At 39.3% G+C, this 26,537-nt stretch overlaps 1 protein-coding gene across 1 annotated transcript in view; it reads right to left on the reverse strand.

The window, feature by feature from the left end:
• ERICH3 (glutamate rich 3) overlaps positions 1-12,670 on the reverse strand; it is a 107,720-nt gene extending 95,050 nt beyond the window's left edge. The window contains exon 1 of the mRNA XM_054566854.1: positions 12,602-12,670. Coding sequence (XP_054422829.1) covers positions 12,602-12,624 — 23 coding nt within the window. The 5' untranslated portion in view covers positions 12,625-12,670. The remainder of the gene's footprint in view (positions 1-12,601) is intronic.
• Positions 12,671-26,537: the final 13,867 nt, after the last annotated feature.

Consider the following 26,537-nt stretch of genomic DNA (forward strand, 5'->3'; position numbering starts at 1 on the left):
AGTTGGAGGTCACTGAGAGCTCAGCCTGGAAAAGATAAGACATGAGGGGACGCAGGTAAGTGGATGGTTGCCCTGTGAAAGATGCTAAAATGGCAGGATCATTACAAAGATTGAAATTATAGGAATGATATTTTGGCTCAATAATAGGAAAACATTTAAAGATCAAAGGGATGGCCTGTAGGTCTAAAAGGATATGCCCAAAGGTCCTGGAATTATATGATTCTATGACAGCAACAAAGAGTTTTCAGCAAGGAAATGAGATGAATTAAATATTTCAACTCTCCTTTTGACACCTATATCCTCCTGCTGTGTCTTGAGAAGGTCAGAGTATGGTAGTTAGGAGTCTGACCTCTCAAGTCAGATATCCTGAGTTTGAATCTTAACTGGGTTATTTAGTAGGTCAGTAGCCAGGTGCAAAGTACTTACATCTTCCTCTGAAAATGGAAATAGTAGTAGTGCTGCTTTAGAAAGTCATTTAAAGCATTGAATGACTCAATATGTATAAAGCACTTAGTTTATTTAGCACATAGTAAATGCACAATGGATTTTGGAAGTTATCATTAAGTATATACATCTTCTTCAATTATCAATTTAAACCCAAACTGAAATAATACCATGCACGTAAAACTAACTACTTCTTAAAGACTTCTACGATGAGTAGCTTCTTTCCACAGTTAACTTGCCCCATTCCTCCTTCCTTGAAGGAGACAACACTTAAAATCTATTTCTCCCTATTTGTTTATCAAAGAGTGGTTAATCATTATCTTCTTAGGAAGAAGCTCACATAAATCCAAGCACTATCTTTTTGAAGTTAGAAAGCCATGTTCCGTAATTATCTTTCTGTATATTATAATCTCCATGAGGCATTAACTTTGTCCTATTCACTAGGGCCTAGTATTCCAGTTACACAAAAGAATGTCTGGAATGTATTTTTTAATGTAAAAATAAATATTCTTTCTTTTTTGATCTTCAAATGGCTTTCTAGCTGTCAATATCCATTTTGAGTTAACAAATTAGAAAATTGCAGTCTTTTAGAGAAGCTCTGAAAAACACCCATGTTATTCTACTTATTTCCATATCCAGAGCTAATTTAAGCAAAATTAGTAAGTAGGTGAAGATTGCCTTGCATATACCCAATCTTCCTTTCCTGCGCCTTATCTCACTCCTAAATGACAATCCTATACACAGTGATCCTTGATATTGTCAGATTCTTCTTCCTCCTTCCTCACCTCCTTCTTTTCCTTTTCAATACTCAACTATTCTCAGGAAAGCAAATGTTAGAATTGTTCAGTACACATACTGAAATGCAGTTTAGGTGCAAGATGTTTCCTAGGGACCAACATTTGTGAAAGGAAGAAGGTGGAAGCAGGATTGAGCAGAAGAAGAAGTCAAAATGCACATAGACCATGCACAGCTTTGGCCAACCTGAAATATCCCAGCCTTTCTATCCCGCCACGCTCAGTCGCCACTGAGGGCTTCCCAGGAAGGATGTGACCTTGGACAAGGTGGTACTCTGGAGCTAAAGCAGACTCTGAAGATCTGACAGCTAGAGGGTCTAAAAACCACTTCTCTACTTATGAGAAGCAAGTTCTACATATGAGAAGCAACTCCTTCCTAAAAGAGCTTGCAGAGAAACAAAGAAAGGGAGCGGGGAGGGAGGGAGGAAAGGAAAGGAAAAGAAGGAAGGAAAAAAAAATCCAACTATCAAAGAAGACCACGTCAATAAAATACTGTACATGTTGGGGGAGGAAGGGTAACAAATCAACCTCTTTAAAAATTTTCTCATTTCCCTAAATTGTAATCCACATGTGCAGTAGTGAGATTTAAAATTGTAAAGCCATCTGGTCAAAGGTTAAAGAGATTGACTAAATTTTAAATTATCTATCAGTTTTAAAAAGTGCCCATAATATTTTCACCAATCTACCATTTGTCAGTATCAAAGTAATGATGTAGTTTCCAGAGTTTGTCCTGAATTCTCAGATTAGATAAGAATAAATATGTTACAGTAATACACTCTGTATAATTTCATTTTTATCAGAATTCTCAATGACCCAGGTCATGGTTTCTTAAAAGAGGCAACCTCACTTTTGGTGGGGCAGTGCTAATTCTCTTTGTAAACATATATGAATTTAACAACAGGTTACCATTTAAAATAAATTAATTTCACTGAACAAGAAAGTGCTTCATGGTCTGAAAACATATTTCCTCCTCTTCCCTCCCAATCAATATCTTGGGATATCTTTGCTCATTTTGAGTTGTATGTTTTATGTATTTTGTCTGATCTACTTGAAGAAATTAATTGTAATGACTTAAGGATGTGTTAAGTACTTTATTGTAATAATCATTTCATAAAGTACAAAGTCTGTCCAGAAGGTATCCAGCCATGTAATATGAAAAATAGAGACATTTATTGAAGAAGATATAAGAAACATTGTACATAGAACAATGACACCTCAGTCCCCTGCAAGGTAGGCACCTTGAGACCTCACACAGTTCTCCCAATCACCATCAGCTGCCCTATCATATTTTCCTGGTTCTCACAGATTGTCTGAAATTCTTCCCTTTCAAAGGTGATTTTAGTTTTGGGAGAAGTCAAAGAAGTCTCAGGGCACCAAATCTGGGCTCTAGGGGAGCTGAGTCACCTGGGTGATTTGATGTTTCACCAAAAATCTTTGCAAGAGATGTGATGCATGGGCAGGCACATTGTCATGATGAAGCTACCAGTCACCAGTTGCCCATAGTTGCAGCCTTCTGAATGATCTGAATAGTTTCTGGGGAGGAAAGTTTAAGCTTAACACAAAATTGGATGCAGATTCTTTGCTCTACTCCCTCAGTCATTTTGAATTCACTGGCCACACAGTACACATGCTCACTCAGTGGTGTCTACTGCCCCAACTGACCAGTACAGTGAAGTCCTCATTGTTCACACATGCACAATCCAGTTCACTCTCCTTGGCTGCCAGGTTACATCAATGTGGCACAAACCATTCTTGTCATATTAACAATGTCTGGACTTTTTCCAGACAGATCTCATGTATGTATTTAAAAGCATCACATTGTACACCTTAAACTAAAACAGTGTTATCTGTTAATAATATCTCAATAAAGCTGGAATAATAAAACTAAGAGGAAAACTTTTAGAAACTTAAGCAACATAAGCTTTGCACAAACATCAAAATAAATACACAATAGCTGCCATTCAGTGATTCTCTAATATGTGCCAATGTTTCTACAAGAAAGGTATGTATTACCTCCAATTTTTGAAAGTGTAAAGTGAGGCACAAAGAAATTAACTTTCTGAATTTCACATAAGGAAACACATGAGATTCAAACGTATGTCTTTCTGACTCCAAAAATATTACTTTTTCGACTATTGCATGCCTATCTCATAATTTTTAATGGAAAACTAATTTTCCTTTGGAATTTTATTCTATTTCATTTAGAACAAAAAGAAATGAGGCAATTTTAAGACAGTTTCAATCTTTTAAATACTTCAAACCGCTGATCATGTCCCCTTTGAAATGCTCTTTCTGTCCACACTTCCCACTCTAATTTCTAAATATCTTTGGGCTCTGTCTCCCAGGCTTCCTTGCTGAGCTCCCATGCGTCGCCTTTGGACTTTGGGATCTGGTTCCTGCTTCATGCTCTTGCATTTGGCTCTGAAACTTCAGGCTTTCTTCTTTTTCCTTCCCTGAGCCAATTTCCTCACCAAGGACTGGAACCTCAAAATCCCTTTTCACAGACTGCAGCCTGAAGTTAGCTTCACCCACTTACTGTTCTGGAAGATTCCAGCCTAGGTCAAAGCTCCAAGTCTCAAGTTTTAGAGGAAAAAAGAATTTGTAGGAATGAAGAATTTAATAGTGATAACCTCATGTAAATCCTTATGAATTGTGGTAAAATATGACAAAATAGAATCACCTACCTCCAGAATACTTGTGGAATAAATACGAGGAAGAACACCCCCAAAAAACACAGAATTTATTTGTAAAAAATTGTCTATGTATTCTTACATGTTTAAACTTCCAGCACCTTCAAAATACTCTCCATTTGATGCAATATACCTATCTGGACTTTTTTCCACTGCTCAAAAGTTTTTTAACTCGTCCATATTGATGCCTTTTAGTGCTTCTACTGTTGTTGTTTTTGTTTTGTTTTTTTTCTTTTTTTCACCTCCTCCACATTGGGAAAAGGTTTCCTTTTGAGGACTTTGTTCATCCAGGGAAACAAAAAAAAAAAAGCCACTCAGGGCAAGATCAGGTGAATAGGGAGGGCAGGGCAGAGGGGTCATGCCACTTTCAGTCAGAAACTACTGAACACTCAGTGCACTGTGGGCAGGTGCACTCTAGATCATGCATCATGAAATGAGCAAATGTACGGAGTCTTCAAAAAAATTTCACTGAAGCCCAACGCACCCTCTCACAACAACGCGAGCCAGTACACTGGTACAGGCGGGTTCCTAGAACACTCACCTAGGAGGGAAAGCCTGTATTACAAGGGACCCACCCTCCAGAAGAGTAATTCTGGGTTTGTTCGGGTCCTCCCTAGTAAGAAGTGCTGTTATGGTTTACGCTATTATTTGTTTGGTTTTCTGTTACTTACAGCTGAACATATTCCTAACTGACACCATCATCATGCTGCCATGGCCAGCAAAACTCAATGGAGGTCAGTGACTTTGGAAACCTTTTATAAACACTCACTAGTCTGGTTTTTTCAAGGACTCAAATGAATTCCTGGAAGGCAGAGTAAGAGCCTAATATGGTAGCTTAGTGACTAGCAATAGTAGGCACTCAGTAAATATTAATTGAATGAAGGAGCAAAAATGTACTCTTGGGACATATATCTCACTAAGATAGGTGACATATGTCAGCAATTATTGAGCTAAATTCAGGACATTGTCCTGGAGATACATAGAGGAGCAAAATACCTATAGAGGTATGGTCACCCCTCTCAAAGGTTTTGCGTGTATAAAGGAAATATAAAGACAACTGGAATGATAGGCAGGAAGTGCCTACATGGTACCTGTTGGTGTGTCTTTTAAAACAATGTGTCTTAGAAACACCTTTTTAAACAGTGTTCCTTCATTAGCATAGCTTTAAAAATAGGAATAATCCAGAGGAAAATGGAAAAGAAAGAAAATGACAAAAATGCTAACTATGATAATTTATGGATGGTAAGATTTGAAACAATTTTATTTTCCTCTTTGTATTTTTCTGCTCAAAGCAGGAAATTTTCAAAATATAGATAAGTAAATAGGAGGCAAATAAAAGACCACTTGTATCCATAGTACCTGGAGATTTGAGATCCCCTCTAAGTCTATCTATCATTCTAATTTATAGCAGATTATTTTTATTTGAATATAAACAACACAAACAATATTATTGCAAATATCTTGAAGCAAGCTATGAAGACAAACAAGTTCTTAATATGAAAACCACATAATATTCACAAATATAAAATATTACAATCCATGGCATATAGAGAATGCCAAATTAACTGCTACTATAAAACAATATGATTCAATTCAATTGAAAATCCTTAGTTTTTAATGCTGTTTCATAACTACTATGTGCAATTTATATTGCCTGTTTAGTTCCCTGCTGTTTCTTCCCTTGATTCAATATTTTCCCCTAACAATTCTCATTAATATATAAATGTTTGTTACTATTAGAAGAAAATAATAACAGTCACAGAGAAACAGATTACCCCCTCAAAATGTTCAGTTTTCTATCCCAACTAGTGTCTCACACTGAGAGGTGGGGAGTAATTTGATTACTAATCAGACTTAACAAAAGAAAAGTTCAATACTTACTAGTAGAGATCATTGACTTACCACCTTAATTACTTCTCCTCACTAGTCCTTTCATTATATTTTCTGTTTGCTTTGATTTTTATCTCCCTTTTGAACTTTTGGCTTCCAATCTCCACTCCCCATGACCCTCATATTCTTAAATCATTTATTTTCCATGAGTCTGCATTTCCCATAAAGACCATCCTCAGCTCTTGCAAGACCAAGTAATAAAGAGCATCAGCGGTTGCAAATGGTTTGTGCTAATGTGCTCGTGCTGCCCTAACGAAGTATCACAGACCGGGTGGCTCAAACAGAAATTTATTGTCTCACAACTCTGGAGGCTAGAAATCCAAAATTAAGGTGTCAGCAGGATTAGCTTCTTCTGGGGGAAGGATCTGTTCCAGGCATTTCTCTGGCTTTCAGATGCCATCTTCTCCCTCTATCATCACAGCCGTCTTCTCTCTGTTCGTATGTGTGCCCTAATCACCTTTTCTTCTAAGGACAAAAGTCATATCAGGGCCCACCGCACCGACCTCATCTAACCTTAATTACATGTTTTAAAAAGAGTCGCCTCCGAGGTACTGGGAGTTAGGGCTTTGACATATGAACTGAGATGGGGGTGGCACAATTCAGCCCACATCACAGGTATTCCCAGAAACGTGACCAATTTAAGTATGTGACATGGATTGAGAAAGAAGAAGCAAAGTACATGTTTCTCTGTATTCCTTGTATTCTCTGAATTGAGAGAATACAAGGAAACCCAAGCTGCTACACTTTGATTCTGAATTATCTGATCTGGCAAACAGACAAGGATAATTGGTGACACATCAAAAAGGGGAACAGGTAGCTTCAGGATGTTACCACATTCCCATAGATAGCTGGGAGGGATGAAAAGAGGTTAATGAAACTCTCCAGTGAAAGTCCGCAGAACAGAGCACAGGGAAGAGGAGGAAATTGCACTTCATAGTAATCTGCCCATAGACCAAACAGAGTTAACTATACAGAAGAGGCAAGGAAGCAAGATGGAGAGTGAAAGGAGACCTGGAAGAAAACAAGAAATTGTTAAGGAATCCAGAGTCCTATGTCTACACTTTAAAATGTTCTTTGCTTTTAAAGTAGCTGTCCTACATGTCTGTGTGGTTTTTGTACGTTCTTATATTTCACTATAAAAGCAATGACTTGACAACAATTCTCAAATCCTAATACCTGAAGCAGAATTTTGGTAAAGCATGACTTTTCAAGCTGCATCTATTGAACTTGTCATATCTTTTTGTCTTTTTCCAGAAAAACATTAATCCAGAAAGGCGAGCTCTTGGGTAAATTGCCTAAGCCCAACTATATTCTCTGATATAACAATATGCAGCGATGTTGCCGTCAATGTTGTTCTCTAATTGGGACATTTGCAAAAAAAATAGTGATTTAGAGCATTTGGCCAGTGAAAGAACAAAGCAGTTCCTGCTCAGCAGGAAACCAGGGATATAATGGAGTCCTAGTTAACATCTGGGTTGATTTTTAAGTTCGTGCAAGATACAAATATACTGCATGGTCAAAATATATTTAAAAATCAATAATTTAACCCATAATGTACAATACACCTGGTTTGTGTCTATTATTCTGTTCAGTAATTCTTTGCATGCTGAAGTTTGAGAACAATGTAGCGAAGCAAGGAACTAAATCAAAATCAAAATGCAGTATCTACACACTAAAATAATTAATTTTCCTTTGAGGGCACTGCTCAAGTCTTCTTCAAAGCAATCAGAAGTAGCAGGTGGTCATTTAAATGAAAAACTAAGTTAATGAGCTAACTGTATACAAATATATTTATCTCAAATAGTTTAATTGAAAGCATAAATATAGGCCCATATATTATTTGTAGTGTCATGGGTTTTACTTTGAATGTGACTCAATTAATTGTCCTCTTTATTCTTTTTTCTTTTTTTAAATATAAATCATACTCATACCATTTGGGATTTCAAGTTTAGGGAAAAGCAAAAGGATATTTGCAAACTAATATGAATATTGAATCCTAGATTTTTTTCTTTTTTACGAATTTTACCCTCACTATATGTGACAGCTTATTTTTAAATGATGAACATAATGAAATCATTCCAAAGTACACACCATTTTCAACTACTTTTACGAAGTGAGCAAGCCATTGGAGGGAAAGATCCAATCTGCATACGACTTATGTTAGTCTATACCAAAACTACTAAATAACATTTAAAATATTATTGCAGTATTATCTCCCAGAATCTAAGGTTTTCAATGAAAATTATATCTATGGAAACATAAAGTCTCAAAAATATATAAGCACCAGGCTAATTATTCGATGCTGATTTTTGAATTGAAAATTGAGTCAGAGAAGTTGTATTTTCTCATCCCCTGAAAAAATGTCATGTAGTTATTAATAACTAAAATAGGTTGGGGAAGTTTCTCCTTCTCCTTCTAGTTAGAGATGCCTTGACAACCTCAGCTGGCATCACGGATCATGAAGAAGCAAGATGAAAACCTATTGGAGGAAAAATCCTGGGGTTCTTTTTCTAAGGATGTACTATATATGTGCAAATAAAATGCCTCAATGGACAAAAAAAAGAAAGCATGGGAGAAAGGAGCAATGCTACAGTAGACTGCATCAACAGCACCTGTTCCCTAAAGCAGATGTTCACTAACTGGGATATGCATACTCCTGGGGCTGCCCAAAGACTTTCTGAGGGAACCCAGGCAAGGGTACTTTTAAGGGAATCAATTTTTAGACTCTGAAGTATCCTCTGTATGCTCCTAAAACTGATCTACCTGAAAAATGTACTTCCAGACATGATGATTTCCCCCTTCCATCTTTGTTTTACAATAGAAAGGCACCCGTCTCCCCATCTGGTATCTTATTAGGGTGCACTGAACTTAGAAAAACATCTGAGAAACAAAAGGACAATTTGAAGTATTGTATAGATGTTGATACAACAAATCACTTTTATGACTGGGCAACAAGTAGGGTTGCAATCCTTTGTTTCCAGTCCTTTGCTTTCTAAACAATTGGAGGAGGACCTACATTGCCATTTGAGATTGCAAAAAACATTTTTTTAAAGATAGATCATTATGTGATTTTTGGCATGTAACTACAAAGGAGTTCAAAGATTTGAGTGACATTGTATAACAAATCCCTTTTCATTCCCACCTACTTATATGAACAGGTTTGCTAAGCAAGGGGTTGAGAAGATATCCCATGTATAAAAACAAAAGAGCAGAATCTCAACAAAGTGTTAAGGGAGGAAGTAAAAAAAAAAAAAAAGACTGCATTGAATTTAATTCATTTAACCAGAAAAAAATTTACTCCTTGAAGTTGCTAATATTTACCAGGAGGTTGAATAGGGACTATTCAATTTGAATTCAAATATTTCATGACTTCAAGCCTGAAATTCTGTGTGGCATATTTTGGTGGTGGGAGCGAGTGGTGAGCGACAGGCTAGAATGCTAATACCATCATTCAGAGCGCTACACTGCTAGCTAATGAAAAAGGCAGAGACGAAGTGCAATGGCCACTCCCATTGTAAATAACATGGTGGATTTGTGGTTATTTTGTCACTTCTGGATGCACATCTTCATTACCCAAAAATTGACAATTTTACTTACAGCAGTCATTACTTTGCTTTTGATAAAGGGCAGAGTTATCAGGGAGTACTGAGTGGGTTAATTCTTTCTATACCACACTTCAGTATATTGTCACTACAGAAACACTTCTTTATATTTAAAAAAAGTATAAATTAGTAAGTCTAAACAAAGAAAAATGCTTCTAAACCTTGGCAGAATCTTTCCAAACATACAACATCTTGTGCGTTTTTATGTTGTCATAAATGATAATATTCCCCATTCTTCCAGTTCCTGAAAGCAAATTTATGGACAGGTGTGACTATCTCTACCTAAAAGAGACAAGGATTCAAAGATGATCCTTTGAAGGTGCCAAAAGAGCCATATCATCTTATTGCTGTGAATGGCAGAGGGGTATAAAACTGCCATTCCATCTCCAAGACTAGTGCACAGCTCACAAACAAATAGCAACTCGGGGTGAGATTTAGCAAACCAAAGAGACTACCAATTGAAACTCTCCACTCTAAAACAATTTCATTGGAGATGGCAGTGACAGAAATAGTGTTTTATACTTGACTCCCCCCCTCCTCAATTACAATGCAGCTCAGATTCAAAGTCTTTGTTATGATTTGTGGCAGAAGTTTTTAAGGCTATTTTTATTTACTCCAAAGTCTAACTGAACGAAGTCAGCACAGGCCCTTTGCCATGTGTGTGTCGTGTTGCATGCTGTAATTAAGTAAGCAGTGGAACTCAAAAGGAAGCCCTAAGAGAAAGCATCAGGACATCACTTATTGATTGGTGGGATTTCAGGGATTTAAAATTTCTGTTCTATTGTACAACTGCACTTTATTACCGCTTTATCCTTCAAATGTAATAAGTACAAACTGCTTCAGTAATGATGAAAAAGCTTTCTCAGCTTTAATGAAACCTTTTATTTGCTACTGAAACTTTTATTATTTCCAAGTGATAGCACAGGCAAGAAAAATAATCACTACGTATACTGAGGGAAAACTTCAGCAATTTGAATAATTTTGTCCTTGGGTGAATTTTAAAGCATTTAGAGTTCTTACGTTTATTATTTTCATTTATTTTTGATGAAACAAAAACAAAATATATATGAACATGTACATACTACCACAAAATTATTTCCTAATAATATATTAAAATACTAGATATTTACGTGCACCTATCACCTGTAAGATGTCAGTCTGATCTGGGTAAGAATTTCTATATATTTAGGGCTCCCACAAATCTCAGCTGTTGACCATGAGAGGCAATGTAGTAAGTAGAACGGTTATGCCCACAGGCTCTGAAGCTGGACTACCTGGTTTTGCATTCCAGCCCTACACCCTCCTTCTTGCGAGATCTTTAAAAAGTTCCCAGCCCTCACTCTCCTTATGTGTGAAAAGAAGGGTGACTAGAACCTGCGACATGGAGTGGGTTCAAAGATTAAATGAGATATTTCATGTAAAACATTAGACTAGAGCCTGGAGCGTGGTAAGCACTTGATAAATGTTTAGCTCTAATATGATTTTCATATGTGAATACATCCACCTCTAGGTGATACCATTCATTCAACAAACATTTGCTGAGCTTTATAAGAACATTTGTCCTTGGCAAAGGGGGCACAAAGATTAATGAAGTACGGTTCCTGTTCTCCAGGAGCTTCCAAATTTATTGCAAAACTGTTGTTGCCATCCTAATACCTTTCTTGAAGAGTACCATGAAGCATACTCTCACCAAATCGCAGTTTCCTTTTTCCCATGTGCTTGCAACTAATGGAGCTTTGGGAAAATTTCACTTCAGTTTCTGAAATCTTAATGCTGCACATTTCATAAGCAGCTACAGGTTTTCCACATTTTAAAACAGATGATCAAATGGTCTATTCTTCAATAACTTGAAAAACAGGAAGACAAACAGCACTGACACCTTCATTTTCCCAAATGGGAATGCAAATAGCAGCTGCAGAAAAACAGTGTCAATTACATCTTATTTGATCCACAGGTAACTAACACTGCCCAGGAGGTCAGCATCAAAACGTTAAAGCACCTAAACTACATTCAATTCAAGATAAAATAAGAACCTTGTTTAGACACAGCTACATCACTTTCCAGGAAGTTCTGAAACTGACTTGCAACATGGTGCCTTATAGGCCTTTAGTTTTTTTCAGGCATCTTTTTTATGTCATTACACTCAGAGAATTCATTATAAAATAAAATCTTTAAGTTTGACTATAAATCCGAAGCACAACAACTAATGTGGTATTTCAGACATCACAAACTCCAAGTGATCTTAAATATGTTGTCTTCCGCTAATTTGCTGCTCTTGAAAATGTGCAATAAATCCAATTAAAAAAGAAAACATCTTCAAATTAGTTGCAAGATAAACTAGGATATTATCTACTTATTTAGATGTATCATAATAAAAAAACTATCTAATATGCATGACATTGTTTAATTCAGAAAGAAATTGGATATTCACTCTTCCAATAAGAAAGACCAAGACTATTTGGGAGGTGGGGGTCGGCAACAGCCAATATGGCTGTGTTAACTTTCTAAAATAGATTGAATAATTGCCAAAATATGTCTTCTGAGGAGTCACCCTGCCCAAAGCAATAGGAGATCATCTATGAACATACAAGCACACAGCTCCTTCCCTTTCTCCTTTTCCTGTGTCATACCACCTTCCCTTGTCCAAATACTATTAATGGCCTCTTAAGTTCCTTTGGGGACTGGGCAGATGAAAATTCAGGAGGGGCACCCCTCACAATGCATCCACCCTCAACTTTAAGTTCACTCACACCTCTTTTGTATGCAAGACGCCACATGGAGAATTTATCTCGCTGCCGAATCTCCAAACGAATGTGTATTTTGGTGACCACTACTTTTGCATTTAAACATCGATGTTCCACACCACAGGATCCTCTTGATCCCAGCTAATGTCCCTGCTTAATGTATGCGTTTCTCACATCCATTCTTTAATCCTTCCAGACTGAAAATTTCCAAAAGGGTGAACGTGGGTGAAAAGCAAGGAAGGAGAGGGAGGAGATACAAAGCCTAGCATTTCAGCCACCCTCCCTGCAACCCAGAATCTGTATTATTTTATTCTCGGGCCCATCCCCCCGGTCGCTCTCCCTTTTGCCCCTTCGCTCTGCAGCAGGAGGGAGGGGGAGGGGCCTCGGGATGAAGCCGCCACCTGCCGCGGCGTGGAAAATCTTCGGTTGTCACTTACCCAGAGGGGTGAGAGTGGCTCATATTTGCAGGATCTTTTTTGGACCCCGCGGCAGGTGCGGAGGGTGGGTGCGTGGGGCCCAGCGCACGCTGGCGCCACGAAAGTCGCGCTCGCGGGCGGCTCCGCACTGCGGTCGCCGGTTCGCGGGGCACCTGGGCTGGGCTGCCGCCGCCCCTGCGCCCAAGCTACTCGCAGCCTCCGGAGCCCCCACCCGCTGGCCGTATCCACAGCCTCTCGGTTGCTAAGGGAGGGGAGAAGGCAAGTGCCCAGGTTCCGGAGAAGCCAAGGCGCTGCTGGAACGGAGCCCGGGGAAGCTGAAGCTCAGCTCAGCTTCTAGCCCTTTTTCTGGGCCCCGATGTAGGAGGCGACCCAGGCTCCTGTTCTGTTGCGCAGAGCGGGGTTCCCCAGCACACCGCCCCCCACCCCCAACACACACACAACCTTTTTAGGCTGGTAGGTTTCCTCCTAGGCCCTGGGGAAAGGCTGAGGGGTGGCTGAGGCTACGAATAAGAGCCGGGAGCAGCTACAATGTGATGCGTTGATTCCCAGTTGTAAAACTAGACTCTAGATTGCAAGTTCAAGGGTAAGGAAGAAGTCTTTTCAATCTGCTCTGGATTTTTATTTTGCTTCTGCATCTGCAAGGCATTGTAATTGGTTCATTTCCTCCTTGTAAAATTCCCATCTTCGCTCCTAGCTGATGTCCCCACTCCCAGCAGGGAGGGCTGACAGTTCTGATGCTCAGAACGTGGGGGAGATGCAGTGACTCGATAAAGCGTGCTGGAATTGTAGTTGTATTTGAATCCAGTATATAGAATGCAAGGCTTTAATGAAGAAGCCTGGATTTAAATGACAGGGCCTTGGTATGGAGGAATTTTAAAGCATTGGATTCAGATGACCTATTCCTAGTCCTGTTCTTGCTTTGCCCGGTTTTTGCTGGGTTACTTGATCCTTGGCCTCAGGTTCCTCCTGTGGAAATGACGGGTTGGACACATGGATCTCTAATCTAACTCAGCCACACTTACAAGAGAGAAGGGCGTCACCTCATTAATGGCTTTCTGCTTTCTCACACATCAGAAAGGCCCACTGACCAAGTCAGAGCCCAGTCTTCTGTGCATTCAAGGCCTTTTGTCATTTGTCCCCAGTATCTTTCATCAGCCTCACTTGTGACTACTCGGCGCCCCCCACCTCTGCTACCCTAAACTCTTTCAAAACAAGTGTTGTGTTATCCCTGTAATGGGAATATACTTCCACCTTCAGTTACCTGACAATCTATTGATCCTCCAACACAGTGTAAACACTGCCTACTCCGAGGTCCGCAGATATATTGGTGACCACTCCCACCTCTGGGGCCCGTACTGCCTGGACGTACCTCGGTTTTACACTCCTTCCCCTGTACTGCACTTAATGGTCTACGGTTGCCTTTTCTACTTGAAATGAGCTCCTCTCTTTTATTTTTCTGTACTCTTAGAAGCAAACAGCAGTTCAATAAATGTTTGAAGTATACATGAAGGGAAAAAAGTTTAATGTTTTCACAATGGTAGCATTTGTATCAAGTACTTTGCTAAGTGCTCTCCTCAGCCTTTTAGTGAGCACTTACTAACTATTCATTACCTCGTTAATACACATCTCTACTCTAGGAGGTAGCGTTTTTCCTCCATTTCACAGTTACCCAAACTAAGACACAGAGAAGTTAACTATTTTGCCTGAAGCCTGTAAGAGCTACTAGGTGGAAAAACCAGGGTTCAAATCCAGCTGTGTCTGATTCTAAAGCCCATAAGTGTTTTTAAAAATAACAAACTCTTTCTCATACAACTCCTGTGAATTGCCACAGAAATCAAATTTTCTATACTATCAGAGTTTTCTGATCTGAAAGACCAGTGCCATCACATGTGGGGGCGGGGGAGGGGGAGATGGGGGAGGGGTAGTGTTTGGGGGGAAGGATTCTAGCTCAGTAGTTTAGATTCCAAGACTGAGAACTCAAGGCTGGTTTGGGGACCAAATGGCTAGAGCTACAGAGAGGCAGAGGTTGTCAAAGAAGAAAGATGTAAGATGTAAAAGTGGCATCTTAAGCTTAAATAAGGAAGCCCTATAGATCCTTAATTATTGTGCAGCCATAAATAGGACTTGGGCCAGCTCTTCCCCATATAAGCTCACCCCCACTGACTCTTGTTCCTGCTTCAGGGCGTCCTTAATGCTCACTGTAACTAGATTTCACCTGGATAAAAGTTGGGAGAGAAGAAAGGAGGAGGAATTACGAAGAGACATTATAATTTGCCAAAGTGTTGCCAACCCCTAAGGATGGTGTAAATAATATAATTTTATATAGGTACTAGTTGTTACATATTAATTTATTTGTGCAAATAGAAAATGATATTCTCTCACTGGTAGAATGAGAAAGGAAATTAAAATACACTAAATAGATGCTCAGGATTTTGTAGAAATGAATCCCTGGCACTCTGCTGACAGTGAGGTATCCTCAGAAGTGTGCATTAATTCACAAATGGGGTTTGAATTCTCCACCCCTCTGAGCTGCCCAATTTCACATTCCTGATGAACACTACAAGGGTGCTACTAATTTTCACTTCAAAAAATGCTCACTGTGAAAATGTATTGGGAATTTAGCCAGAAGGAGTTTTTACGTTAATTTCTAGTATGGAGATAGGGAAAGAAAAATACTAAATTAAACCTTTTCAGAGACCAAACAGTTATTGGAATCATGTTTATTATCTCACAGGAAAACAAGTCTCCAGATGTGCTTGGTGGTATCATACATTTATAAAAAGATTTCTGTTTTGTAGAAAGACCTATGGAATTGGGGTTTCAGGAACAGGAGATTAACAGAGGTAGGAAAGAAGAAAAGACAAGGCTTACTCCTCCGATGCTGATTAGATCTCCGCTTTGATTGAACAAGAGCTAGACTTAGAAATCACACATCATCTAATCTACCAGTGACCATCTCTTACATCAGGGGTGGAAAATCTAAGGCTCAAGGGCCAAACCCAGCCCTCTGCCTCTTTTTGTACACTGCACAAGTTAAGAATGGTTGCTAGAGTTGTAAATGGTTGAAAAAAATCAAAATAATAATATTATATGATACATGAAAATGTCATGAAATTCACCATTTCATTATCCGTAAATAAAGTTTTGTCGGAACACAACCATGCCATGTATTTGAGTTCTCTATGGCCTCTTTGGTGCTACAAAGGCAGGAGTAGTTGCAACAGTGACCTGATGGCCCATAAAGTCTAAAACATTTACTACCGCGCCCTTAACAGAAAAAGTTTGCTGACCCCTGGCCTAGGTTGTCACTGCAGTCAGAGAGATCTTTCCCGCTCAAGGAATTTGAAAACAACTTTCACCTTTTTATCCCCAGCACCTACCACAGTGCTTTTCACAGAGTAAGTGCTCAACAAAGGACTGAAGGAATGAATAAATAGATGGGAAGGGTAAGTTTCCCCATGGGTTTATCTCTCTCCTACAGAAAAAGATCAAGTCATCAAGACTTTCTCCTCAGATACAACAGATATGCATGATAATTTCATGTGACCCCAGAGCTACCTTTTTTTTTTTATTAATACTACTTCAAACCCCAGTAGGAAGAAGGTAATATAAGCATTTCAAAAGGACACAATTATGCAGATGGTCAAGTTTATAAGTGAGCTTCTTAATACCTGTCATCAGCCAACATTAGCTTGGGTCACTCAAAGCTATAGCATTGGGAATCTGAAGACTGAAGAGCAAATGTAAATGAAGTTAAAAAGGATTTAACTTCAAACCTGAATTGTTTTCCAGTTTTCTTTAATAAGCCTCCTTAATTACCTTAATTCCAGTGAGCCATTTAGTGAACCTTGGTATTAGGTACAGGAAAGGTACAGTGGAGAGAGTGACAAACTCAAAAAGTTGTCCCTATTTTAGAGTTCTGAGTAACCAGAACAGGCAAGGTTTCTCCAGCTACCCCTATTTCTGAATTGGATAGAATCTACAGACACATTAGTTGGAATGGGAAAGTCAATTAACTTCTTTACTGGCCATGAGAAATCAATGGTGTTTACTATGCCCGAGGTTTCACAGATGAACACCATTTCTGTCTGCCCTCAGGCCTGAAGTCTACACAGACATGCAGACAGTGAATGACAAAGTTAAGTGATAAGCGTCCTGGTGGAGGTATGTGTAAGGTGCAATACGGAGGTGGCTTCTGACTAAGGTTCCTATCCTATCTCTATCCCCCACCATTTCTAGCCGCGTGCCCCACTCTTTGTGACGCTGAACATCACCTCTCACTAATGACAATTCCTCCAGCCTGGACACCCTGACCATTGCTCACTATCTTCTCCCAGGGATTCTACACCAGGAGAGGGAAGAGACCGGCCACGATGGAGAAGAGAAGAAGAGAGAAACCTAGAGGCTGTCTGGGAGGCATAACTACTAAGAGATGTGAAAGGAGAATAAAGGATATTGGTGTTTTTATTGTTTTCAAATAATTATATTACTGATAAATACATTCCACGTTTCTACCTCTAAAGATTTGTCCAGGGAGGTCAGTGGAAAACTCACAGAGGAGCCTTAAAAGATGTGTAGGAGGTGTCCAGGTAGGTGGGGTTTGGGGGGAAAAGACATTTCAACAAGCCAAGACCTCCCATTTGAGACCCTCAAGCTGACAGTAGACTCTGCAGTGTTTGGAGACCCTGTCCTGGTTTCTGTAGCCCAAACATTAATGGAGGTTATGATTTGGAACAGAAAAAAGAACGAAGAGAAAACGGAGAAGAGGTAGGAGATGATGGCTTCATTAGGGAGATGAGATTTGAACAGGCCTCTGGTGTGTCCAATCATTGCTGCAGGGCCACCTCCTCTTCTAGCGTGTGTTGCCATTCATATATGATATATGATATGTAGTGTGTGTCATGCTACATATCATATACTGTGTTGCGTGCATGCATGTGTACCTCCTCCAACCCCAGGCTAAGTTTCTGCTTTCTCTGTCAGCGCCCATCTCATAGCCATGAATTAAGAAAGTATTTAATAAGTATTCATTGAATAAATGATATTCATATTTTCCTAGACACTCCAATTGGAAGAGGGAATGTGAAAATAGTGGATAAGAGTCATAAATAATTATTTCTCTAGCTCTGGCACCACCTACACATGAGTGAATTTGTTACATATTAACAAGCTCAACATGTCTGTGATTGTTCATCATTAGACAAAAACACTTTCTAAACCATAGGCAATAAACCTGGGAAGAGGAACTGAGCAGAGCCATCATAATGACTTGATGCAATGGGAGACTGTTGACTTATCAACTGCTTCCTAAGCAGCTACAAATGTCTGATACTACTAGTCACCATGAGGAACAAAGAACACACTTGGACTACTCAGAATTCCATGTAGACTCTACTTGGCCAACTATCAGAGACTTTTCATTGACTTTTCTATGTTCCAAGGACTATGCTAAGTGTTTCAGTCACTGAATCCTCACAATCGTTAGGTGAGAGTTATTTTTGTCCCTATTTTACAGATGAAGAAACTGAAGCTCAGATAAGTTAAATACCAGCTACCAACTGGCACAAGCTGAGATCCAAATTGCATTCTCCATGATTTGAGAACTCACACTTTTGAACACTTTTCTCTGTTCCTTCCCACTTCCCAGAGGCCAGGAAGCATGGCCACAAATGGAGAGGGTAATAACGGTAAGGTCACTGATCTCAGGGAAAGTTGTTCTCAGTTCTACCAACTCTTCTCCTCCCAACATTCCCCATGCACAGTGATTCAATACTGTGGCTGGTGAAAAGGAACTGTAGTGCAGGAATTTTATTGATTACCACACCTGTGTTTTCTGACAGAGGAAATAGAATATCCACACCTTTTAGACCTTAAGAGCAACCGTTCCTAAAAAGTTTTACAGCTTGATTTGGTTTAAATGACACTGAGCGTGGCTCTTCCATGAAAGCAGAACAGTCCTCATCTTCAAGAATTCTGGCACCATAATCAGGGGGACTGTGAGCCCTTGGATTTGATTGTATAGACAAAAGCATTAAACTCGGGTTGAAGGAGACGCATGGCTTTGAGCTGAAGACTGGGATTGTTCATATGGGAGGTAGTGATACTCAAACTCATGAAACAAACCATATGAACTACAGTATCTATCTTTAAATAAAAACACAGCTTCAGTTTGTTCATTTGATTCCACATATGAGTGAAATCATATGGTACTTGTCTTTCTCTGACTGGCTTATTTCACATAGTACTAACAAGCCAAATAGAGACGACTCTTTATCTGAGCAGGCTGACAGCTCTGGGGGGTGGCAGTTAGGGGGTGGAGGGATCCAGCCAAAAGGAAAAAGGACTCACGGACATGAAGAGCAGTGTAGTGATTTTAGGGATACATAGTAATGGAAAAATACAATAAAAATAAATTTATAAGAAACATAGCTTCATTACTTACAAATTCATATTGTAACTCAAACTAGATTGAGGCAGTGCTACTTGATAAGGTCTTTGAGAAAAAGATATTGACTAAAAATATGTTGGTAACTAACATATTAGTTTCATACAAATAAGCACCCCTAAAGGAGCTTGAGTATGCTTTCACTAATAATCATGCAGTCGACCCTCTCTGCCTAAGAGCACAAGGGTTAAAGAAAAGTTCTGTCATTGTTGGGGTGATGACAGATTCTGAATTAATCAGGCTTTCCTATTATGATTTTAAAAATGGGAGTGTAGACCCCGCATCAGAGGACTTACGAAGAGGAAAGTACAATTCTGGAATGCGAGTTGGAGGGATTATCTACCAACCAACAGAAGAAAAAAACAAAGCAGTGAAAATAAATCAATAGGTAGGCAAATTAAAACAGCAAAATTAGGAGCTCTTGAGCACTACAAATTTATCTGGAAAAAAAAAAATCTGTGTTCCTTGGGATACAGACAGTTTTGTAACCATTTGATAAAGGCCACATCAGGTCCCACGACTGGGTTGAAGAGGAGGGCTCGCCACCGCAGGGTTCATTGCCTGCACCTGCACGGCGCTGTCACCGCAGGAACTTCCACCCCTAAGCTAAATGGCCAGTCAGGTGCGGACACAGGAGAAGTGCTCTGATGAGCTGACATTGCGCAACGTTAGAAACAGAAGCACAAAATTTTATGGCCTTTTGCCCCCATTGCGTTCCATAGTCACTAACAGCAACTAAGGCTATTTTGTCAGCTCTAAGCCAAAGGGGGAAAACAAAGCTTTAATACTGGAGCGTGCAATGGCATGAAGAAGCGTTCGGCAATCTGGGAAAAGAAGTCAAGAGGAGAAACACAGCTCTACTCACCGGAAAGGCAAATAAGTGACAAAGAAAGAGGCAAAATCTTAAAGAGAAGGTACTCAATTTCAATTATTCATAATGACAAAAAGTAGGAAATTGACAAAATCCCCTTCATTTTGCTTGACAATATGATATTTCACTTAGATTTGAGTAGTTACACATATGTGACATTTGAATTGTGAGAATTTTCTTCAGATGTAGCATAAGGCAATGTGATAAAGAACTGGTTACAAAGAGGTGATGGCGTCTGGCTCCCCTATTTTGCCCATATGCAAATCAGAGACCTGGGTTGGAAAGGGAATTCAGTCACTGCGGAAGGTGCTACTTTTCACCAGTACCAGGTTCTTCTCCACTTTAGGTCATAGAAGAGGCTTGCATGTCCCACCACCCTTAGGTTAAGCATGACGTAGGACTTGTTCCAGCCAATGAGGTATGAGTGAGATAAAATATGGGTTTGCAAGCTCTTCTCAGGATTTCCACAAGTCTAGAAGAAATAATATATTTGCAAATGGTAAGATGACCCAAGCTAAATAAAAATGTTTTCTTCATTTTTGTTTTGTTTTTATCAGAATTTATAATGGGTCATCTCATATGGTACATTTGGCTTTCTCATAGGAAGACATTATTTGTTATCATCCCCAAATAAAAATAGTCTTTTTCAAAACATTAGGTTTATAATGGTTGGAAAAAGGACTAACGGACGTGGACTATAGTGTGGGGGCTACTGGGTGGGGGGTGGTACAAGGGGACTAAATGGTAATGGAAAAAATATAATAAAGCTTAATTAAAAATATTTTTAAAAATTTTTGTATGTGTGCTGTTAATTACCAATGTAATTTTAAAAGGCTTTTAAAGGCAGTCTTTTAAAAAAATAAGTAAATAAAAATATATAAGGAGCCCTTGATTATAAGAAGGTTGTTATACACTACGTTATATCCCAAATCTCAGCTCTTGCCCAGGACAAGCTTAGATTTACTTTTTCTATCTCTTTGCAACTTAGCTTCTTTACAACTTATCTCCTACAGTCCAGAGAGGTAGTGGGAAGCAGCACAGCAGGAAACAGCAATGACACCAGGGACAGTATTGGACAATGACAATGACAAACAATGTAGTGTTAGTAGAAGGACGGGGGTGGAGGGGGCTGGCGTGGATTCAAAGCCGCCCCTTTTTAGTTAACTTGATAAAAGGAAGAGCTGTTGGAATATATGAAAGAGATAAAATGAAAGTAATCTTGTCATGTTGGGAGACATGGTCAGGATGCCTAGAATGTGAAGGAGGATATATCTCAGAGGAACTGGCAAGACATTTTTGAAGGAAGTGTGGCTCAAATGAATGAGAGCCAGTCAAAACGGCATTCTGTGGCCATTCCTCCCCTGCCTCCTCCTGCCAGAGACTGGCTACTCATTTTCAGGCTGATCAAAGTAACAGCTCTTCACTTGTCCCCAGAACAAGTGCAGCGGTTAAGCGAGTGTCAAAGATACTCTTCGTCCACACTTCTGGAGGACAGTTACAGGCCTTATCACCAAAACAAATTAAGAAACTCTGCAGTAGTTGCAGCAGCAGTAACGGCAGCAAAATAAATAAATAAATAAAAACATTAAAAATACAAAAATAAAATTCCTGAATACATGCTGTGTGCCAGGCTCTACGCTAAATGCTTTAAATGTCATCGTCATCTTATACTCAGATACTGTTATTTCCTCCTTTTTACAGAGAAAGGGGCTGAGAAGCAGGGAAATAAACTGATTTGCCCGAGTCACATGCTTGTAAGTGGCAACACCCCTTTAGCAATGGCTCTCAGCTCCTATGTTATACTGTCCCCTTCAGAGTAGCCAGGGATGAGCAAAGCCACAAATTTAGGGGGTCATCAAGGAAGCAGAGAGGAACCAGTATTTACTGAGTGCTTCCAATGTGTTAACCACCTAGACACACTATCTCGTTAAATTCTCACATTTGGGGTAGGGGAGGTGTTATATTCTCATGGTACAGATGAGAAAATTGAGGCTCAAAGAGATTAATGGGTTGACCAACTAAGCAGACAAAACACAAACCAAAGCAGTCTAAATCCACATTCAATGGTGCTGCCTCTGTAGCAAGTTGATTGTGATTTAACCTCAAAAGAAATCATTTTCCCATTTAAAATATCAAGGTATCTGACCAAATTGTAGTTCATATGAAAAATACCTGAACAGTTGCTCACAAACTCAATATAAGGCAATTTTGTGATGTGGCAACTGAAAACATCAATGTAATACTGATTTACATCCTTAGATGTACAAATTCTTCTGTGTTCAGATCAAGTTTATTGATCTGATCACATCTGGAACATTATTCTCATATGATAAATTTATATCTCGGGTACATATCAGTCACCGCATTCTCCAAATTCAGAAGCAAAACCCAAGTTCTCTGAGTTGAGCTCTGAAAACCCTCTTCATTTGGTTTAAAATAAGGGGAAAGTTTTCTCTCTTGCCCACGGCAGGTAGATGTGGAAACAGAGAAAACATATTTGCAGCTCTCTCCAATGAAATCCTCACGACCAGCTTCTTTCTCTTTGCCCGGTAGTGAGCAATAGGCTAATGCATATTCTGCATGTGTTTCCAGCACTTCTCGCTGGGAAACGTCTGGGACATCCATGTGGGATCACACAGGCTGTGCACAGCGTGCAGAGCTCCAGGGTGTACTGTTCTCACAGACCGTGCTGTGAATGGAGCCTCCCGCAGTTGTGCAACTGACAGCCCTGTTGGCCCCTATTGTTGCATTCTTTGCCTAGGAGACCTCTGCCAAAATCAAGATAGAAAAGCCTGTTTTGCTTACTCAACATTCTAAAATAAAAGAATTACATTTAAAAATGCAATAGCAAGTATAAGTTTATTAAAATGGTGAACTGGAAATCATTGCATAGAAGAAACCATGGAAATAATTGGTATGTCTAAACTAAATATGAGAAGGACTAAGAAAAGTATTAGTATCACCAAATATTGGAAAGAATTTTTATGCAGAAGAGAGAAGAAACTGAGAAGTTTCATGGGAGATCATTAGGAGAAGTTCTGTAATGATTTTTTGGCTCAGTAAAAGGAAGAACTTTCTAGAACAAAAAGAAAAAATTAGAAATTCTATTACTACAATTCTATGAGAAAAGACACACTTTATGCCCATGTTATAGGGAACACATCCAAAACTGGAAGGGACCATGTTTGATGGCAGAGTTCTTTATCCCTACAAATGATCAAACATTATAGAGAAGATCTTTATACAGAGTTATATTGAAATAAATAGATTGTACAGCTTCTTCTAAGAAACTCAGACTCTGTGGTTATATGATGTTACATGTACAGAGACCACGAAAACCCCCTCTAAACCTCCCCCGGCCCTGGAACAAGGATATCCCTTTACCTCGCTCATGGGAGGAGCTTGAGTCCTTGCATTAGATATTTGATCCAGTCCTCACATGTGCCAATTCCAAAGTTTCTCTCAAGTGTTATATAGCTAAACAAAAGCCACAGCGAATATATAGTTTAGTAGAAGGTACAATTTATTTTTTATTCCTGGAAGACCCAAGAATCACAATGTGAAAGAGTGAGAGTATTTGAGAAAAGTAAGGATACAGAATCTAACACTGCTCTGTATGTGAGTGAGCTCTGCCAACTCCACTGCGAGAGCAGAGTCTGGTCTGGAATATTTTTCTGCCTTCTTATGGTCTTAAATCTGAAGTCACAAACCCAAAGGAGGAAGAAATATACAAGACAGCGGGAGTGACAGGCTTGTAGCAGAGGAGATCACACGGCCTGCCGAAAAACCTGAGCTCCTGGGCTCAGCTATTGGCTGCCTCCTAGAAATGCCTTCTAGGTTTGCCACATCTCATTTTTTCAAAGAAGCTTTAAAAAAAAAGATTTTTTTTTTCTGTGACAGCTTCTAGTTTTTAGAACATTATGCAGGCCAAACAAAAATGATCGGTGGTTAGAATTCTGCCCACTGGCTTCTAGCTTGTGACTGTAGATTAGAACTTTGCTGTCTGTGAAAAGGAAGGCTTGTCTTCCAGAGAAGGGTGAGTGGAGAGCTCAGGCAGGCATGTAGGTCTCTAGGTGAGCCCACAGATAGCCACTGGGCAACTAAGATAAAGCAAAGTATGAACAACTACACTGACGGGAAGATCTAAAGAGGCCCCATTACGGCGATTCCCCCCCAGGAGACGGCGCTGCAGGATTTGAAAGGCTAGAGGCCACCCTGTGTGGTCCTGCTGAGGCTCCTGGGTGTTCGCTCCTCCCTTCATTGAATGACAAACTTGGGAGGCTGCTGGACCCACTGGCAATTCCATCCCCTGTAGGTAGAGAGTAGATTCTTTTCCCAAAGGGCAAATTAAAGTTCTCAATGCCAAGTCTGAAGAGAAAGACGTTCTTTGGAAGCAGCAGAGATCTTAGAAAACTCAGCCAAAGAGTCAGGTGGGATCACCACCAGGAGACCCCAGTAACTGCTTTAGTTCCTTGAATGTTTTTGTTTTTTTTTTGTTGTTTTTTTTTTTTTTTTTGCTCAGGCTGGGTGAAAAGTAATACTTCCTATATAATTATGTGTTTTCCCCAACTAAGGTGTAACCCTTCATTTCACAGTACATCTGACATCAGCCCTGTTTTTAGATAGGAGGTCGACAGCTTGTTTATATTGATTTTAGTTTTGGTACAAGTTTGATTAAACAACAGAACATTAGAAGCACAAAAAATATATATTTTTTGAAAGAATACATGTAGAAAGAACAGAGTTTGAAATGTGGTTAGATTGTAAAGGTGATGGATATAATATGCAGATATTACAATAATCGATTTTATAATTACGTGTTCCCTAAAATTATAGGCAAGTCACAGACACAAGTATTTTCGATTTTCTAGATTGAGAATAAATGTGATGAGCAACAACAGAGTTTATACATTGTTTCTTACTTACTTAGCTAATGCTCCACAGTGCAGCTATTCAGAGAAATCCATCATCTCGGAGAGGCAGCCACATGATGAAACGGCTGGCCAAGCCAGGCCAGATGGTGTCCAGCCTGAACCGCCCCTGCACACAGATGGGCGTCGAACAAGGTCATCAGTGGGCCCTGAGCCATCCGCTGTGCCTGTGCAGGGATGGTCAGTGATGCAACAAGAACCGGGAACACCTGGGTGAGAACGCGCTGCTGCTCCCCACCAGGGCTCCTGGGTCTTATCAGAGGACTGGCCTCCACTAATGTCTTTGGGGCAGGCCAGGCCCGACTGAGTGACTGGATGCTAATGACTGTGAACTAGAGAGTCACACATCTGAGTATATATATATCCAGTTGTCAATCATTTCTCAAATTTGGCACAACTGCATAGGCTGACAATTAGCCTGACTTGGCCTAAGGTGGTGTTCTTAGTTGCCCCCGGCAAATCAGGCAAGCAACCAAAAATTACCATCTATGGTGTGGAGTTAAAAACTATATCCAATTCCCACTGCCTGTGTAGTCTGTTATCTAATGACAGGTCCTCTGCTTTGCTTTTTGTGGGTTTTTTTTGAGCAACCACCAGTACTGGAGCTCATTATCAAAACAAGGAGTAACAACCTGTACTAATAACGCCAGCTTATTGAGGGAACTTGACAGACAGAATTTGTGGTGATAAAGCATCTGATTACAGATAAAGACCAAAGTGCAAGACTGCCCTGCTGTCTCCTTTGTGGATGTAAAATTTAGTTCATTACCATTACCTTCTGGAATAACATTAACTCCACTGTGTACAAAACATCAAAGAGCAGTACTGGTAACCTTATCAAGAAACAGAGCTACTCATCAGCAATTGACATAATATTCGACCTGCCTTTTTAGTAACTGGCAATAACCTTAATTTAACAGTCATGGAAATAATGAAGTTTTGCAAATGTGCACAAGAAAATCTATAAATGTTAAAATCAATTGCATAGATTGCCAATATTCTAATACTGTTTGTGTGATACTAATCCAAATGTCTACAAGTCTTGTAGGATGAAAAGTTTAATTTCTATGTAAAAATTTAATAATCTATATAAAAACCAAGAACACATAAAAGGAGAGAATGTTAGGATCAGATTGAGGACATACACAGCTGTAAGATTTGCTTTCTACAACTTACACTAAATAAAATCTTGGAATTTACTTTCTTTCACCATTTTACTTTTTCCTACTTATTTCTTACCCAGCCTGTGTAAAGTTCATTAGAATAATAATAGCCTTGACTCTAATGCATCTAAAAGTATGTATATGAAAGAAAATGTGTTTTGCCTGTTTAAATCCAATTATATCCGCACTGGAAATTAAAAACTACTAGAAAACTTATAGTTCTGTGCACGTAGTGACATCAATAACCTTAGAAATATAGATGGCTTGTATTGCCAGGGATAGAGATTAGCTGTTTATTTAGTAAACATTAATGGAGAATGCACCAGAGCAAGGTTATTCCTATCATCTCAAAGGGGCATTTTCCCAAACTGATGTCACTCTGTAATAAAGAAAGCTTTGAATTTAAAAAAAAAAAAAAAAGAGCTTCAACTTTCCACCTAAGAAAGGGTCTAAGAAGTATATATGATCTTGATCTGATGTCAAATTCTTTTCTATCTTTTTCCTCCAAAGGAAAGCTTCCACCAGG

The sequence above is a fragment of the Pteronotus mesoamericanus genome, unplaced genomic scaffold (assembly GCF_021234165.1).
Source record: "Pteronotus mesoamericanus isolate MK-2021 breed Mesoamerican mustached bat unplaced genomic scaffold, CSHL_Meso_final contig_181, whole genome shotgun sequence".
Classification (NCBI taxonomy): Eukaryota; Metazoa; Chordata; class Mammalia; order Chiroptera; family Mormoopidae; genus Pteronotus; species Pteronotus mesoamericanus.